General features: G+C 41.7%; 1 protein-coding gene and 5 non-coding genes across 14 annotated transcripts in view; 5 read left to right on the top strand and 1 right to left on the bottom strand.

The window, feature by feature from the left end:
* The window catches only part of LOC117249617 (ELKS/Rab6-interacting/CAST family member 1-like), a 216,466-nt gene that overhangs the window by 20,146 nt on the left and 177,386 nt on the right, over positions 1–18,934 (bottom strand). For all 9 annotated transcript variants that reach the window (XR_013490432.1, XR_013490433.1, XR_013490431.1 and 6 more), the window contains one exon: positions 13,950–14,135. Coding sequence is in view for 6 of the 9 variants with exons in the window: in XM_078165427.1 (XP_078021553.1) it covers positions 13,950–14,135 (186 nt within the window). In the remaining 3 variants the exon portion in view is untranslated. The remainder of the gene's footprint in view (positions 1–13,949; positions 14,136–18,934) is intronic.
* On the top strand, positions 15,080–15,191 carry trnal-caa (transfer RNA leucine (anticodon CAA)). The gene is made up of 2 exons: positions 15,080–15,117; positions 15,146–15,191. It is a non-coding gene; the product is annotated as a tRNA-Leu (tRNA).
* On the top strand, positions 15,411–15,483 carry trnak-cuu (transfer RNA lysine (anticodon CUU)). The gene has a single exon. It is a non-coding gene; the product is annotated as a tRNA-Lys (tRNA).
* trnal-caa (transfer RNA leucine (anticodon CAA)) lies at positions 15,953–16,064 on the top strand. Its single transcript has 2 exons — positions 15,953–15,990; positions 16,019–16,064. It is a non-coding gene; the product is annotated as a tRNA-Leu (tRNA).
* Positions 16,673–16,745, top strand: trnak-cuu (transfer RNA lysine (anticodon CUU)). The gene has a single exon. It is a non-coding gene; the product is annotated as a tRNA-Lys (tRNA).
* On the top strand, positions 17,639–17,711 carry trnak-cuu (transfer RNA lysine (anticodon CUU)). Its single transcript has one exon. It is a non-coding gene; the product is annotated as a tRNA-Lys (tRNA).

Genomic DNA, 18,934 nt, shown 5'->3' with positions numbered 1-18,934 from the left:
AGCAAACCTTTCTGCCCTTCCATGCGCCTACATGAAAAACCTGAGGCAGAGAGAGCACACCTCCGTGCCCTTGCATGTGCCTACATAGAAAGCCTAAGGCAGGGAGAGCAGCAGCAAAGACCCCCCGGGAACAGAACAGAGCAGCATCAATGACAAACAGAAATGACATTGATAAGTCAGACACAGCATGAAAAGGAGGAGCTGGGGTGGAGGCAGGTTGCAAAGCAGCTTGCAGAGGAAGCAGCAACAGTAGGCAGGCCAGAGCAGTTTAAATAGGGCGCCCTGAATGAGATTCACCAACTGGCTGCATAGAAAGGAATCATGTGATCTATCAGCTGACTCCCTTCCATCAATCAGCTGCTCCATCAGTTGATTGGGCTGTTTGATATCAGCTGATGTAGCTGGGATATGAGCTGAGCTTTACATTGCGTCCTGCCTGAACTAAAGCTATGTTAAGTCCCTGCTGCGTTTCCAGAAGCTTTTAAGCCACCAAAAGTGATGAGAAGTGACTCATCTCTGTCATTCTGCCCGAGATAATGTCAAGAAAAGCTGTTGTTTTACCACGAGGACAGTGCCATGAGACGCAGTTGTTTTTTAACCATGACACTGGTGTATTTCCTGCTGGGACTGTCCCACTAAAAGCAGGTATAGTAAGCCAAAACATGATCTTTCCTAATCATAACCAAGTGGTTTTTGTGTGTAACCACACGTTAACTACAGTGTTGCTAAAACAAATGTAATGTATCTGTGGTGTTCAGAAACATACAATGACATCATTTATTCTGGTGGTGGATTTCAGAGTTATTAAAACACATTTATTTTACACAGGTTTGATTCCTGTTCATTTATGTTGTCAGCTTGCATGTGTACAACTACTCTGAAGCAGAGAGGCATAACCATCACAGACAGACAAGCAAACAGGCAAACATACTGTTACCGAACGCGGCTTTAGTACAATGGCAGCTCCAGGATTTTTATCATTAGGAAACTCTCTGTCACGCACACCTACACACACAGATTATCAAAATAACAATAATGACTCTTTTTATCATCGCTGGGGATGTTTAAGTTTCACACACACACACATATCAGACACACAGCCTATCAGTATGATTGTAATACTGTAGTCGCCCTCTACATTATCAGCTCTGACATATAAATTGTAGCCCTGCCCCTTCCTGTTTTTGTATCTCCTGTCAATCAAAATTCACCCAATCAGTGACCTTGAAGCTATGAGGGCTCGACACACACAGATGGACACACACAGTTCGTCCACAGTCTGTGAAGAGGGCATCACTTTGCCATGTAGGGCATCAGGCTGCAGAGCTGAAACAACAATGATTGCCTGCGTGTGAAACCTATAGGGTTGTACTTTATATGTAAGGCAAGACAAGTTTTATTTATAAAACATTTCAGAAGTGTTTGTAGTTTTAACGATGTCATTATGTCAAATGTTTGGGTAGATTTGCCTTTGTAAATAACCAGACTGATCCAACTTTGACCGCATATATAAGCATGATTATTGTACTTTCAATCAAGGCATCGCAGTCTGCTTTGGTTTTCTCATTTTCTTAAAAAAATCAATGATCTCTTTAAGATCTTTATTATGTTGAATCTGTTTTATACTGTTTTATATCAGCGAGGATTCACAGAGCAGAGTTTAGAGCCACCAAGGCTGCAGCAGCATATTGGTGTTGTTTTCTTTGTACTGGAAGTTTGATACAAAGTCATTCGATTCACTTCAGTTGACTGAACAGCTGCCAGGCCCTGAAAACATGTCAGATCCACCGCTGTATGACTTTACAAATGTATGTACGGCAAGCCGAAGAGAAAGTACGTCTTCTCCTCTTCTATTCGGAGGTTATACTGCAACAACAGTGACATTTGAAGTCTGTAATTGTGTGGCATTTTCCTTCATTACAATGACTTGTAGAGTTGTAAATATGTGGATTCAATTTTCACTGAGGTTTCTCCAGCTTGAGTTGGCTCGGAAACACTCGCAGTCACTCACTGGGAGCCGGTTTTTGCTTCAGATAGAGGGTCATGTGCTGACAATTCATACTGGTTTCATAAAAGCAGCGATATAATGTCCGACTCAGCCAATAACACTTAATACAATTTTTACAATACGAAACGCACGCAGATGTACACGCACATAGACTCTGACAGACTCACACATGCTCTTGTATGTTCATGCATACAGACGCAAAATTTGCAAAATTGGTTTTGATAGCTGTTGGTGTACAGATTATGCACATACACACAAACAGGCGATGTCTTATACCTTCGCACATCAAGCCAGGGACGGAGACAAGGGCCAGAGAGAGACTTCCTGTGTGTGTGTGTGTGTGTGTTTGTGTGTGTGTGGAATACGATGCCAGTTCTCTTCAGTGCTCATTAGAGACGTCATTGAGCCATAAAGGTTATTATTATGACTATGGCACAGAAAACAGCTCTTTTAGCGAAACCTCACTTTTGGAATCAGCGAAACTTTTGTAGTTCAGCCGAGGTTAAAGGGAGACATGGAAACAAATACACAGGAACAGACGACCGAAACAAAATATCTTCGGCAAATCCATCAATTGAAAGCTTACCTTGCGCTAACAGCTCCCCACTGAGATTTAGTGTTTTAGTTTTGGTCAGATGCATGCCTACTGGATTTAATATTAGTCTGGTTCCTTCACTGAGGTCAGTCCAAGCAAATGTCAGTACAGAAGATATACAAGAGAGGAGTCAGATGTTCAGATGTCAGATTTTAATGACCTAATGCTTTAGCAGCTCCAACAAGTCTAACTGCAGTACAGGGACACAATGAATCCTCAGTAATTAGTCAGCTTAGGTTCTCCAGGAACAATCAATCAGCTGCATTTCAACAGGTTCACTGCTGAGACTCCAACAGCTGGTTTCAGTGAAACTTTCTGGTGCTAGTAGCAACCACTACTGTCACAGTCCTAAAGCAGTTGCAGTTTTTAAAATTACATTGTTACAGTGGCCATTTTGTCAGATATATCACCAAGCAAATACTGACATGCATCTTTTATCTACTCTCCAAAAACCGTTATTGTAGCATTATGTGTAGCTACTCTTTTTATTAAAGCTGTGCTATGCTTGCAGCCCTCTAAGTCTGTGCTTTGGCCCATGCTGCCCTTTCTGCTTTGAGCTAAATGCTCTATCTATGAGCTATCTAAAGCCCCTTTTCTTCTGCACAAAACACCCACTAATGCCCAGGAACGGAATGGTTTTAATCAGCATTCACACCCAGGTCAAATGACTCTGTAGTAGTCATGGGTATTTATCACCTCTGGCTTCAATCAGCATTGATGGGAACACAACACCCAGGTGAATGTGCCAATTTTAGCCCCTTAACTGGCTAGATGTAATGATGTGTGGTCACAAAATACCGTCCATCTCTGCCCAAGCAGCACTCAAGCATTGTTCCAAATTAGTCTGCACTGAGTTTGAAAGAAAGACTGAGTAAGTAAGAGATAAAAAGAAGTCACCACCTAAAGTTTTTGTTCCTCCGTGCTGCTGTCTCATAGTGCTGTCTACTATTTACCTGTTCTCCGGCCTGTGCGTGACACCTATGTGATACACCCCATAGAAAGGCATACTCGTCTGCTGCAGAGCCGCGTACACAGTTTTGATCTACTGTGGGAATGGTTTCTGTAACCTATTTTTAGCGGGTTGACCCGTGTTTTAAAAACCCATTTACACCTGCTAATTTTGGTGGAAATGGGGTGTAAGATCAAGATCACACCTAGGCGTGTGGCTAGAAATGCACTGCCAGAAAAAACAGTCTTTCTGTGGTAAGGCATGCCTGGTGTGCGCGTCCCGATTTTCTAGCAGTTTTTAGATGTGAATAAAAGTTAGAATACCATATTCCCAACTCCTTAGCCCAAGGCGCGGAGTTCCCCCACTTGTCAATTTCACACTGGCCCATGCAGCCAATTAAATCAAGCAAGAGGACGGCTTTACCATTCTTCTGTTGTCGGTAAATGTGCTACACTGTAAACCCTGATTCACTCACTCATCTTAAGTTTTTTGGAAATAGCTTGCACTCTTTACTCTTTATTAAACTTTTAGTTTAGTAAAACACAGTAACATCATGGTTTTGAGTACACCAGACACAAAATGAATTTGTCACAAGATCACTGTCTGACAGGAATTTTATGTCAGTTTAACATAAGTTTTGTAAAAAATACACTAAACTACAAAAATATATTGTGGTGAGCTTCAATTTCTCAATTGTTAGAAAAAGACTAAGAGATGAACTCTGAACCAGGAAGTGCTCTTTATTTCACCTCAGTACAACTTTGTGTACAGTAATATCCACACAGGTATACGACTTAAGTCATGGTGCAAAATGTCTTTTACCACAACATTAACTGTAGCACATTAGAACTACTATGAAATACATAAACATTAATTACTGCATATTTAGTAATTGTGAGTGATTTAGAACACATTTAAACAGTTTTCTTTGGCGTATGGCCTTAAACACATAGTCTCATGCATGCTGGGAAACTCAACCCACAATAAGTTGAGTGCTCAATGATAGTGTTGAATCAAGATCAAGATCAAAAGGAATGTTTTTTTGTGTCAAGTGAACATAAAGGTTTTATGTCATGTTATGTTTTATGTAAAATTTCGTGTCATGGATGGACTGGGGTTTACAGTAGTGGGACAATGGCAAAGGTTGATATTAGTGGTATTTAATTTCAATAGGTCACCCCATTATTCAGACACTAATTGGTGAACACATGCATGGAGTTGCACAAGCAGTCAGGTAAATCTCTGGTGAGTGTAATGCCGTTTACTATGCCGATAAATAGGCTAGCTAGCTAGTTAGCTTCTAGTCTGTGAGAAAGCTACAGAGATTTGTGACCGTTTCATGTAGGTTACAGACTTTAAAAAAAAAAGAGAGGAGACCAAAGCTTTTGGAAGCGGCCGCTCCTGTAGCGATGCGTCTCAGTGTGACTGGGGCCTAACAAGCTCAGAATAACAATGCTAACACACTAATGTTTGGCAGGTATGATCTTCACAATGTTTACCATCTAAGTTTAGAGTGTTAGCATGCTAATATTTGCTAATTATCACTAAATGCAAAGTACAGCTGAGGCTGAGGGAATGTTATAATTCATCCTCTGGAGAGAAACACATTTCATGGCAATGCATCCAGTAGGCATTTCTCTCAAAATCACAAATGTCAGCCTCGTGGTGGCACTACAGAAAAAGCCAGAGAATCATAAGTCATCAGGATTCATCCTTTGAAGACAAAAGGCCAAAATCAAATGCCTGTATCAAAATAATGTTGATCCAGTTAAAAGTTGTTGAGATATTTCTGTCTGCACCAAAGTGGAGGACCGATCAACACTGACATCCCTACAGCCACACTGCTTTACAACAAGTCTCTTTTTCCTCTTTATGCTTCAGTAGCTACAGAAATGTAAATGTTTCAGTAGGAATTGATATTGAAGAGAGTTAAAAAGACTAAACTAGAGGATTTCATGCAATAAACATCCAAGGCTGCATCTAAATCCGCATCATCACATTTAAATGGAACAGACATTAGCACAAATCGAGGAGGGCTTTAAAAATATATTTCATTGTTGTATTGCTCAATAAACGGCTCTTGATTCACTTCACTTGATGGATTAAAAGATACATTTTGCTCAAAATCTGCTGACCGGCGCTGTGCTGTGGTTGTGCTGAGATGATATCTCCTGTTTTTGCCACAACAACTGGGTGTTTGTATCGTGCATGTTCTTGTACTGTGAAGTGAACCTTTTGTTCTGTTACGTCTGCCATTGAGAAACAACTCGAAACAACTCGAAACAAGTCGAGAAAAACACCAGTTTCGTTTTGAAACCTCAGCAATTAAACTCTGACGCACTCCTTACTCTGTGAAGTGTCGGTTGATAACTTCCCTTGCATACCATCCTTAAAAATGCAGTTTGTGGACACATTTTGGGATATTTTATTGGAGATTTTGTTTTTCAAGTACTTCTGGTTTCCAGTACTGTCAAACATATCTACAGTACGGTGAAACTTATCAGCACAGAAAGCAGGAATTCGCTAAAGACATGAATTTACTGCTGAGCCTCCTTAAGGGATTCTTGATGCAACCAGTTATCTGTACTGGGAGGTGCCCAGTTGATAAACACTAAAGACTAACTTGTTCTCACCCACCACCCTTTCCTCTAACAGGCTTCTTTGTCGGCTTTCGCTCCAGTTTACCAGAACAGAGGAGAGTTACTCAAGCCTCCGGTGGTCATTCACGATTGTTGTCATGTTAATGCATGTGTGGGCGTGGCATATGTAGGTTTCCACGTGTGTGTGTTTGTGCGTCTGTCCGTGTGTGTTTTACATGCTATTTTAGTATGATCCTAATGACTTTACAGAGTGCCAAGCATTTTAACAGAGCCAAGGAGAAGCTTGTAAAACACACACACACTCACCACAAGACAGAGAAGAGAGGCTGGCACACTGGAACATGGCAGTCTGGAGGGAGTCTGTGTGTGCATTAAGAGGGTCAGCCAGGGTGATGGCGACACATGATGAAGGAAAACGAGAAACGCGGGCCCGAATGAAAGACAGGCAGTGTGTGTGTCTGTGATTGTGTGTGGGCAGGGTCGGGGTCTAAAGCAGACACATGGCGCCAAGTGGCACTGCCTGGGTACGGGCGGGTTTGGACAGAGAGAGGCAGAAAGATTCAAACTGTGGTGTCGTGAAGGGAAAAATATCACCAAAAACAGAGAGAAAAAAGAAGCGTTTTAAAAACCTACTAGCTCCTACACCTACACTGACACGCAGCAGAGTACAAGGTAATGCTGATGGAGGCACCTTAGGACAAGTAAGGGACAGAGGAATAATAATAATAATAATAATAACTTTACTTACATAGCACTTATCTAAACAAGGTTATAAAGTGCTTCACAAAGTGCATGAAAACAGGACAACAATAAGATTACAGTAATTATAAAACTGTTAAGAGATGAGAAAAATATAAAACAATAAGAAATAAAACACGTAAGCTCACACAAGTACAAATCAGGCAGAAGAGAAAGCTTTCCTATAAAAATATGTGTCCTAGGGATGACTAGTGAGGGTAGGCTTGAGGATCTCACGTCATGACTTGGAGCGAAGGTAGTCAGAAGCTCAGCTATATAACTGGGCGCTAAACCATGTTGTGCCTTAAAGTTATTAAAAGACTCTTAAAATCAATTCTGAAGTTAACTGGCAACCAGTGGAGGGAGGCGAGAACTGGGGTGATATGTGACCTAAGATTGGTCCCAGTAAAAATATGAGCTGGAGCATTCTGAAAATTAAATGAGGCACGTAAACAGTGAACTACATTAGTCAAGGTGTGAGAAGCAGAAGCATGAATAAGCTTTTCTAGACCAGGAAAAGACACAACTGATCTAATTTGATAATATTTCTTAGGTGAAGTAGCAGAATTTAATGAGATTATTGACATGTGGTTCAAAGTTCAATTGAGAATCCAAAGTGATGCCTAAATTCCTTAATGTAGATTTTATATTGGGTGCCAGAGGACCAATAACCATTTGAAACTAAAAGGCCTGAAGAAAGAGAAGTTGAGAGTAATGGTAGAAGAGAACATGATGAAGAGGATACAAGAATGCAATGAAAGAAAAGTTCAGTTTCCACCCAGAAACCTCAAAATGAAAGTATCCTCGTTGCTCTGTGAGCATTGTAATTAACTGCTTTTTTCCCTTCCCAACTCTGACCTAACAATTCAATGAGCACTCTCTAAAATAACTCTTTTTGGTTTTATCCTTAATTTTGTATACTGGGATAATTATCTCACACATGCTAAAAAGTATTTGTGCCATTCTTCATTCTTCTACAATGACTGAAATTCCTTAACCTAACAAGCAGTTTGGTTAAACCTAACCAGCCCCTAAACCAGAGATCATAATTCATAGCAATTCAGAGTATGAGCAATTCTGTAGCATACACCAGGCTGCTCCCTTGCACTGTTCAAATGTTTATCTAAGAAAAGTAATGCACCAAAATTCATATCAAATCATGAGCCAGTAATGCATGTATGACCCACGTAGTCTGCAAGACTGCGATCACCTGACCAATGCACTGATGGGAGTAAAGAAGGAAGTAGTATTAAGAGCAAAAGTCCATCTGAAGGGGCAGGTTGAGGTGGTGGATGGGTCAAACAAACACAGGTCTTTTCCCTAGGATACCAGTGTTTGTGTCCTGTGTGAAGCCAAGTGAACTTTGACTTATTTTACGGTATGTCATCACCATGTTTATACTCCCAAAGCTAACCTACGAAACTTTATATTAAGTAATATATGTAACAAAATTTGTGGGGAGCCAATTTGTGAGACATCATATGTTGCTTACATATGGGCATACTTAGAACTACAACCTTGAAACTTCAAAAATAGGGAGGTAGAGAAACCAAAGCTGGGTGTCTGGGGGAAAAAAATCTGAGTTTGTTTACTGTGTTGTGGTGACTTTAAATAGGGCTACAGATTTTTTTAAAGATTATTTTTATGGGTTTTTTGCCTTTACTGTGCAGGACAGAGTGAAGAGGGGGTGAGGGAGAGAGCGGGTGTGTGTGTGTGTGTGTGTGTGACATGCAGAGATGGTTGCAAGCCAGAGTTGAGCCTGCAACCGCTGCAGCGAGGCATTGCCTCTGTACTAACCACTGCGCTACTGACGCCCCAAATAGGGTTACACAATTAATCAAAATATTATGGCCAAGTGCAATATCCAAATCGCAGCCTGCTGCATGTTCAAGGGGGCAGGGCAGGGCCAGCTCTGCCACTCTGTGTCTCACACACACACACACACACACACACACACACACACACAGGCCCTGCTCTCAGTGACAATGGGGGAGAGAGCAAAATGCTCCCAAGTATGGTTATACTTCATCAACTCCTACGCATGTAAGGGCGGAAACACGAGCAATCTTCTGAAACATCTAGCCAAAGTGCATCACATACAGGCGGAGAAATGAACCGTTTTCAACCGCCTACCTCGTAGTTCATCTCCCGTTACCCCATCCACCTTGGGTATGTTATAGTCTATAATATTGATTTATTCGGGTTTCTGAGTTTTTTCCATTTTTTCCTAGTTAAAGGGCCACTGTGTAAAATGGGTTGAAAACAGTTGACAACAGTGACATCAGTGGTCAAATCCTAGATTGCAGGGCTCACTCGCTCACCCCTCCCGTCGGGTAAATGACGGTGGCCTCGTAGGGACAAAAAGCCTTACGCAGACACGAGTTTTTCAGGAGTAGGTCTATCTAGCGATGAGGTGAATATTTATTTAGAAATCTAAACCATGTTACGATATTGTAATGAATCCCTCACGAGCAGGAGACAAGAGTAGCGTTCGGGAAAAAGGCCAGTTTATTTGAGCACTCCAAAAACTCCGATAACGCTCCAGGGGGTAAAAGACTCCGTCCCAAACTCTGACTCTTCTAGCATAACATACACACTTCATACACACATACTTGTTTACCATACCGAGTGGGGACCCCCTCCCCTCTCTGCTCCACCAATCTCCAGCCCGCACACTGACTGACAGCGTAGCCTGTAAACAGAGCTCAGCTGTTTATTTAGCCTAGCAATATCGCCGGACTATAGTAGCTGCAATGGAAGACTTTGAACGCGATTTTGAGGAGTTTCTTGTAGCGGACACAGACCCAGAGCCATACCTGTTTGAGCCGGAGCATACAGATGAGGAACTTGGATGCTGAGCGGGCGAGAAGAGAGGCTGAATCCTCCGCTCCCATTTTGCTGCACAGAAAGGGATTCGGTGCTACCATCATTGGGGAGATATATCACCAGGAGGAAAAGCGCCGCAGAGAGTGCATCACAAGGAGTGAAGTTGCGTCTTCTTTTCCTCGCAGATGACGGTTCGGGTTCATTCTCTCCTGTTGCGTTGTAAGTGTGGTCCATTTGCAAACTTTATAACTAAAAACACCTTTCACTACTCTCTATCGACAAACTACTAACACTCTCTACTGTTTCCTCCTCCTTCTTCTTTCCTTCCGCTGTCTTCGTTGGTTCATTTATACACGCAAAACGCGTTCTCTGGCTGGCTGGATTGTCCGCTCGATCTGCCGTACATACATGGCGGTGCAAGATGGCGACCTCTCTAAAGCAAGGCCCTTGCTATATATATATATATATATATATATATACAGTACAGGCCAAAAGTTTGGACACACCTTCTCATTCAATGTGTTTTCTTTATTTTCATGACTATTTACATTGTAGATTCTCACTGAAGGCATCAAAACTATGAATGAACACATGTGGAGTTATGTACTTAACAAAAAAAGGTGAAATAACTGAAAACATGTTTTATATTCTAGTTTCTTCAAAATAGCCACCCTTTGCTCTGATTACTGCTTTGCACACTCTTGGCATTCTCTCCATGAGCTTCAAGAGGTAGTCACCTGAAATGGTTTCCACTTCACAGGTGTGCCTTATCAGGGTTAATTAGTGGAATTTCTTGCTTTATCAATGGGGTTGGGACCATCAGTTGTGTTGTGCAGAAGTCAGGTTAATACACAGCCGACAGCCCTATTGGACAGCTGTTAAAATTCATATTATGGCAAGAACCAATCAGCTAACTAAAGAAAAACGAGTGGCCATCATTACTTTAAGAAATGAAGGTCAGTCAGTCCGGAAAATTGCAAAAACTTTAAATGTGTCCCCAAGTGGAGTCGCAAAAACCATCAAGCGCTACAAGGAAACTGGCACACATGAGGACCGACCCAGGAAAGGAAGACCAAGAGTCACCTCTGCTTCTGAGGATAAGTTCATCCGAGTCACCAGCCTCAGAAATGGCAAGTTAACAGCAGCTCAGATCAGAGACCAGATGAATGCCACACAGAGTTCTAGCAGCAGACCCATCTCTAGAACAACTGTTAAGAGGAGACTGCGCCAATCAGGCCTTCATGGTCAAATAGCTGCTAGGAAACCACTGCTAAGGAGAGGCAACAAGCAGAAGAGATTTGTTTGGGCCAAGAAACACAAGGAATGGACATTAGACCAGTGGAAATCTGTGCTTTGGTCTGATGAGTCCAAATTTGAGATCTTTGGTTCCAACCGCCGTGTCTTTGTGAGACGCAGAAAAGGTGAACGGATGGATTCCACATGCCTGGTTCCCACTGTGAAGCATGGAGGAGGAGGTGTGATGGTGTGGGGGTGTTTTGCTGGTGACACCGTTGGGGATTTATTCAAAATTGAAGGCACACTGAACCAGCATGGCTACCACAGTATCCTGCAGCGACATGCCATCCCATCCGGTTTGCGTTTAGTTGGACGATCATTTATTTTTCAACAGGACAATGACCCCAAACACACCTCCAGGCTGTGTAAGGGCTATTTGACCAAGAGGGAGAGTGATGGAGTGCTGCGGCAGATGACCTGGCCTCCACAGTCACCGGACCTGAACCCAATCGAGATGGTTTGGGGTGAGCTGGACCGCAGAGTGAAGGCAAAGGGGCCAACAAGTGCTAAACACCTCTGGGAACTCCTTCAAGACTGTTGGAAAACCATTTCAGGTGACTACCTCTTGAAGCTCATGGAGAGAATGCCAAGAGTGTGCAAAGCAGTAATCAGAGCAAAGGGTGGCTATTTTGAAGAAACTAGAATATAAAACATGTTTTCAGTTATTTCACCTTTTTTTGTTAAGTACATAACTCCACATGTGTTCATTCATAGTTTGATGCCTTCAGTGAGAATCTACAATGTAAATAGTCATGAAAATAAAGAAAACGCATTGAATGAGAAGGTGTGTCCAAACTTTTGGCCTGTACTGTATATATATATATATATATATATATATATATATAAAAGCATAATTATAAGGCTACGAAAACCAAACGAATTTTATTTTATAGCGATCATACACTTGTATAAACATATTAATGGGTAGAATATTCAGATTCAGATACAGATTTGACAATAAACCATGCCAAATATTACACACTGGCCCTTTAAAGGATTTTTTCTTATCTGCTGCAAGGATGCAAGGACAGAGGGATGCTCGAAGGCCCTCTGAGGCAAACGGAGGCCCTCTGGTGCTTTATAAATAAAATCAAAAATTGAAATTGAATTCAAAGAAAATGCTGTAGCAGAATGTTAATTCAAATACAGTGCTTACATACATAGAAAATGAAGCGATTCTGTTCCTAATTTGTTTTGTTTTTCCACTTATAAAACCTCCATAAAGAACTGATAAGAGTATTATTTAAGTACCAGATCGATAATCAGTATCGGTAAGAGTTGTGGTATTGTTAAAATCTTACTATACCTATCTCTAAGGTAGACATGTTGCAACTGCTTTGTACCATGCAATGCTTATTAACCTCAAAAACAGGCAGACAGTGTTTTCTGTGATGGATGATGTTACTCAAGAGCCTGAATCAAATGTGCAGAAGGCAACCAGACAACTGAAAACACTGCAACATGTCTTGACAATGTTTCGCAGTAATTCAAAGTACAAGTGATTTGTGGTCAATTGGTTAGAACGGTCTTTTAAGATCTTTTTTGGCCTCTGTTGTAAAATTGGCTTGGATGTGGCCACGAGCACAGTTTGGTTTGACTGTTTTCAGTATTTTTAAATGTTTTTATAAATATAAGGTAGAAATTAAATACTGCAGGGTGGGCAGTTGGTTGTCTAAAAGCATTCAATCTTGTTAGATAAGCTTTCATGCCAGCCCACATGATTAGTTTTAATTTAGAGTAAGTTTTTCCTTTTAAAAATGTGGATCCGCGGCCTCTGGACCACTGCATTCAGGCCGACAATGAAAAATGCGTGCAGTAATTGTCTGTCTGTGAAAGTCACCCGTACCATTTCTCTGTGCCTTTAATGTACACAGTGATTAAATGTCAACTTAATTGTGTTTATTCAGAGTTTATTTAAAGTGACACCGTAGCATGCTGTGCCATATCTGAAGCACTCATGCTAAACAGAGACATTTCCCAGCATTAAGACATACAATAGGGCTTTCATGGAGACTGTAGGAAACTAGTCCTGCTGTACACCAACCACACACTCTGTCACACTGCTCCATGAGTGTGTGTGTGTGTGTCTAGGGTTACCATTTTTCAATGTATACCACATGTAGCGACCGTGTATCGCCTGATATGTTTTCAATATGGAGAAAAGGACACAGAGAGAGAAAGACATGGGGAAGCCATAGACGGCCACAAAATTTTAAAATTTAATAATATGGTGTTTATATTCAATATCTGGAAACACAAGCGGTTACCATGACAACTCAGCTACATCGAGGCGAGCAAGCGAGCCAGCCTTTCTTTAACTTTCCCTATAAGCCTCACCTTTCTGTATCCTCATTTCCCTTTCCTCCGCTCTCCTCCCACTCTCGGATGACAACTCTTTCGACAGTTTAATAAATAAATAAATGCTCGTCTCTCCCCTCCCTGCTCCATACATGAACCAGCCCTCCTCCCGCAGCCAAAGGCTCCAAGCAGAGATTACTCCCTGTAAAATAAAACGTCTGAAACAGTATTTGTTCCGCAGCCAGGAGCTTGTCGTCAGGTGACCCGCTGGAATAAATCTTTTCAATAATGTCAAAGGCAGCGCCAAAAATCTGCCAGTGTGTGCCCTTACTCCTACACACACATCGCACAGTTACAGACACACACACACACACAGCGAGAACAATAACACAAACTCACACACGTCATCACATCACACAAGCGTGCACACAGAAAAACACACACTAGGTGGCTGATTTTAGGAAATGATGAATTGGAAGTGACAAAATGTCCTCACTTTATTCCGTGCCTATGCACACACACACACACACACACACACACACACACACAGAAATGTCTTCACTTTGCATGATGTTTTTACCCATCTTTCAAAAGCACACACACACACACACACACACACACACACACACACGGTCTCACCTGTTCCTGCGTCATGCTGTGCAGCTGCGTTTGCCAGGAGGCGGAGTCAGAGCGGTGATAGGCGGGGGGCGGGGCAAAGTCCTGCAGTATGATTGGGTCTCGCTCCTGACACAGTGAGGTCAGGTGACTGATATACAGCTTCAGTTTACTGCGATTCTGATTGAGATCCAGGAGAGGAGAGAGAATCTGAGGGAAGAAGGGAGTGATGGGGGACAAAAATAATTATTGTGTACAAAATATAACAACAGCAAAGGCTAAACCAGCCCACAATGACTATTTAAAAGATTTTACCAGAATAAAAACACACATAAAGTCTTGCCAGAGAGAGACAGAGAGACGAAGAGGTGGTGTGAGAACAGTGGATGCTGATAGCTATTATTTTATTCTTTATTATAATGTATGTAAAAACAATCTGAGCACCCTATTTAATTACACACAAATGTTCAGGCACAGATTTTCTACAGGCATGAAGAGCAAACTGAATGAAAGAACACAGGTGCATATAATGAACTCTGATGCAAAACACCTGCTTCTTTGTATTTTCTGTGATTGGCTGAAGTCACTTGTTCACTGAAACCAGACACTCAACAGTTAAGTGAGCAACAAATTGAAATTTCGGACACATATGAATCCTCATCATTTTGCGTCATCACCGACAGGTTTAAAATCTGCAATTTCCTTGTCTAGAAAATCTGACAATCCAATTTGGATACTAAAAAAAATGGAGGAAAGTAAATATAGTGTCTTATATAGGAAATAGGAAGTGATTTTGGACACTGCAGTCCATGTCTTCAAGCACCAAGCAAAGTCATGGAGACTAAACACGAGAGCTCGGCTGATTCAAACACAGGCTGAAGTGAGAAGAAGACAGACACAGAAATGATGAGATAACGGAGGATGGGATGTCACATTAAGTCACATAAAGTCAAAAGGAAACCCAAAGAAAATCCAAAACAGTAGTGTATAGTCTAAACACTCTAGAACCCCTGGTTAAAGACAGTTGGTAATAGTATTTACCCACAAGCATATGTTTTCTATTATAGAAATATGCAACTCTCCAATCAGTCTGTAAATCTAAGCTCTATTTACATGTAACTTGTTAATTCCAGTCGGTAGTTTAATGTTCAGTTGTCAGGATGGCCAAGTGGTCTAAGGTGCCAGACTCAAGGGTTTATTCCTTCCTCAGTGAAAGGGACTTCTGGTCTCCAAATGGAGGTGTGGGTTCAAATCCCACTCCTGATAGAGCTTTAATCAGTTTGACAATGCAGATATGTCTCCTTTTGTTTTAGAAAATGGCCAAATTCATTGTAAAACACTGACTGTGCTACACAGGTGACCTGATTGTAAATAAACAGACTGTGTCACCAACAAAACAAATCCATTGATATTTCAGGGGGTTGACCCAGAAGGCAATACAATTAATGCAGCGTCTGAATTTGATCAATTTTTTTGGGCAAAACAGCCCGGCTAGCTCAGTCGGTAGAGCATGAGACTCTTAATCTCAGGGTCGTGGGTTCGAGCCCCACGTTGGGCGATTGTAGTTTAGTTCAAAACTTCATGTCACATGAACATGTTACAGTCTACCCTGTACTGAGGACAGGAAAGTACAGTGTTCAGTCTTCAAATCACATTCCCATGGATGTATCAAACATATAACTGCTGTGTGTGTCCCCTTTGAAAGCTGTCAATGCCAACTAGCTGCCCAAGCAGATGAAGGTGCTGGACTCAAGGGTTTAAGGGGCTTCTGGTCTCCAGGAGTGGATTTACCCATCAATATTAGTGGAAAATTCATCTTCATTTGCCATCTAAACAGCTTAGTGTGAATATTGTCTTTTTCAGACTAAGGGCAAAAACTAGACTACTGTGTGCATGTAAACGTAGTCAGTAATACATAGCTTTTGAGTGTTGTAATACATTTTCCAGGTCTCCGATAAATCTGTAAACCTCTAAGTTCTGTTTACATGTAAGTTGTGAAGTCCAGACTGTCATTTGTTTTTTCAGTAGTCAGGATGGCCGAGTGGTCTAAGGCGCCAGACTCAAGGGTTCATTCCTTCCTTAGTGAAAGGGACTTCTGGTCTCCAAATGGAGGCGTGGGTTCAAATCCCACTCCTGACTTAAGTTTTACATGCAGGTTTGGTGATACAGATATCTTGTAGAGTACTGACTGAACAAAATGGCAAAACTGACTGGTCTGACTGCCATAAGGCTTTTAAACCTAGTTGGTGGTAGTAATTTGGAATGAAAATATAACCATTATTTGTATTCCTGGAACTTGACATGCAATGCATCTCTGTATGCCCACTTATTTATTGTTTTTTCTGTTATTTAATTGTGCCACTCTGCCATTCGGTGCGCAGTGGTGTAAGTGCCAGTGACTGTCTCTCTTTTTGATCCTTTTGTGGCCTTGGCTATGTACTGATCTGTTGTCTCTGACATAATGTTGTGCTCCTGTCTGTCTGCTGCTTGTTGCCGTCGTCATTGTTTCATGTACTGTACGGTGACTGCTTGAACTGAATTGCCCGTTTGGGGACTAATAAAGTTGTCTGAACTGAAGTGAAACAACAACTGAGCTACACCGTGAGCTGTCAGGTAGCAGATTGTGTCAGCAACAAAAAATCCATTTATATTTTGGGGAGATGACCCAGAAATCCAACTGGATGAGCAGTCTTAGCCAATTACAATTAATGCAGCGTCCAAATTTGATGATTTTTTCAACAAACATAGCCCGGCTAGCTCAGTCGGTAGAGCATGAGACTCTTAATCTCAGGGTCGTGGGTTCGAGCCCCACGTTGGGCGGTGGAATTTTAAACTCTGAACTTAGACAACTGAGATGGGTGTGACAAACTGCACTGTGACTATAAGCCTTTACAAAGAGGTGACACAGATTTTACCTGCAGGTTTCATTCTTTTTGCAGAGTTTAACAATAAAGATTGCTCGATTGCCTGGGGCAGGTAATATGCCATGTGGAGCTAGTAAATCCAACAACACAACTGCGTGATCGGGCAATTGGTAAAAAATAAGTTAAACACAACGATTTCTCCAGAGCTGATGATGGCAGTAGCTAAGGAGTGAGCCATCTTGCTTTCTTCTCATCTCTGTTGATTTAAAGTTGCACATGAACATTGCCTGTATGTACATTAGAGTGTCGATACCCGTCCCGAGCCTGACAGGATCCATCAGAACCCAATGGGTCAGGCCTGGTTCAGTTAACAAATAAGAAAATTATTCTTGGGTTTGGTTGGGGTTCGACCCACTTGACATGCTGGTGTGTTGTGCTATGGCCTATTCAAGTGCCAGAATTTCTTATTTACGTGACAATGCTGGCCAATAGTTACATTTCAGGCAGGAGGCGGCAAATATTCAAACTCAACTAATGAAAATGGAGGCCGCTAGACAAAACTTGCTATCAGGAAAGTTTAAAACTGCTGAAAACCATGCAGGTAACCATGTCAGGTATCAAACTGCGTCGGGCTCGGGTCGGTTCGGACTTAAAAATTAGAAAGTCTGTTGGGGTCGGGCTGGGCTCGGTTATAACTGTCTCGGATTTGGGTCGAGTTTGGACAGGTAAATGTGGCTCGAGCTGCGCTCCAATGTACATGTGGCCTACAAAGTCATGAGAACATAATAAGTTCTCAGCCCATTGAAATTAATGCAGGCTTGAAAATGGATCGATTTTACATCCAAACTGGCCCGGCTAGCTCAGTCGGTAGAGCATGAGACTCTTAATCTCAGGGTCGTGGGTTCGAGCCCCACGTTGGGCGAAAGAGTTTTAGACTAAGACTGACTGACCCTGAAATGCTACAGTCTAGTCTGTATTGAGGACCTGAAAGTGAAGTGTTCAGTCATCAAGACACTTTCCAAATGATGTGTTGAACAAAAACTGCCCCTCTGAAAGCTGATGACGATAACTAGCCAAGCAGAGGAAGGTGCCACACTCAAGGGCTGACAAAAGGGGCTTCAGGTCTCTAAATGGAGGGGTAGATTCAAATCCCACTCTTGACACAGTTAAAACCTTCAGTTAATATTCATTTAGTTTGGCGATACAGATATCTTTTGTTTCTGTGTTAAACAAGTTTTCGTTGAATATGTACACGAAGCCTTTAAAATCATGAGAACATAGAAAAAAAGCTACACAAGTGACCTGATAGTCAAGTAGCAGACTGTGTCAGCAACAAAACAAATTCAACAAAATCCGGAGTTAATACACAAATCCAACTGAGTGAGGGTTCTCAGCCCATTAGAACTAATGCAGCCCCAAAATCTGATCCATTTTTTTCATGAGACTCTTAATTGTGGGTTCAAAGCCCATGTTGGGAGATGGTGTCTCAGACTAAGACTTAAAATAAGCATATATCCAGCTACATTTTTCTTTGTCTTCTGACGTGGCATTTTATATAAGATAGACCAAACACTACAGTCAGCTAACTGCAATACATAATTGTTACACAGATTCATTTCTATAGCTTATATGTAGAGAACTGATCCAGACCCAAATTTAAAGTTACAATGTGTAATTTACGTGGTTGTTTATTAGCAAATATCAACTATTGCTTTCATAAATATATATTTACTCAAGTGTAATGCAATTCACATACAAATGGAAGCTTTCTCATAGGCTTAGAATGATTTCTCTATATATACACACAGGCAGGGCGCGGTCTGCTGGAGGCTGCCTTCTTGCGTCGCCATATTTGAATACAGTGGCCGAAAGGGATATACGCGCTTCGCCTTTCGTGTTTACCTAGAACTTGCCGTCACTGGAGACAGAGAAGATGAAGCTCAATCCGGGGCGTTTCTGCGTGAACCTGCTTTGTACTTTTACGATTCTGTTGCACTTTAAATGGAGGACCACACACATGTTCTGCCCCGTAAGAGGGAAACCACGCCACCAAATAAAAGAAAAAGATCAGATAAGCGAGGACGGGACAAAACGCAAGTGAATATCGGCATTGCTTATTCCAGGTGGAAAGAACTGAAGGAGAAG

This window comes from Epinephelus lanceolatus, chromosome 23, assembly GCF_041903045.1.
Source record: "Epinephelus lanceolatus isolate andai-2023 chromosome 23, ASM4190304v1, whole genome shotgun sequence".
NCBI lineage: Eukaryota > Metazoa > Chordata > Actinopteri > Perciformes > Serranidae > Epinephelus > Epinephelus lanceolatus.
Note: the sequence above shows the minus strand (reverse complement) of the source record. Positions and strands in the feature narration are given on the sequence as shown.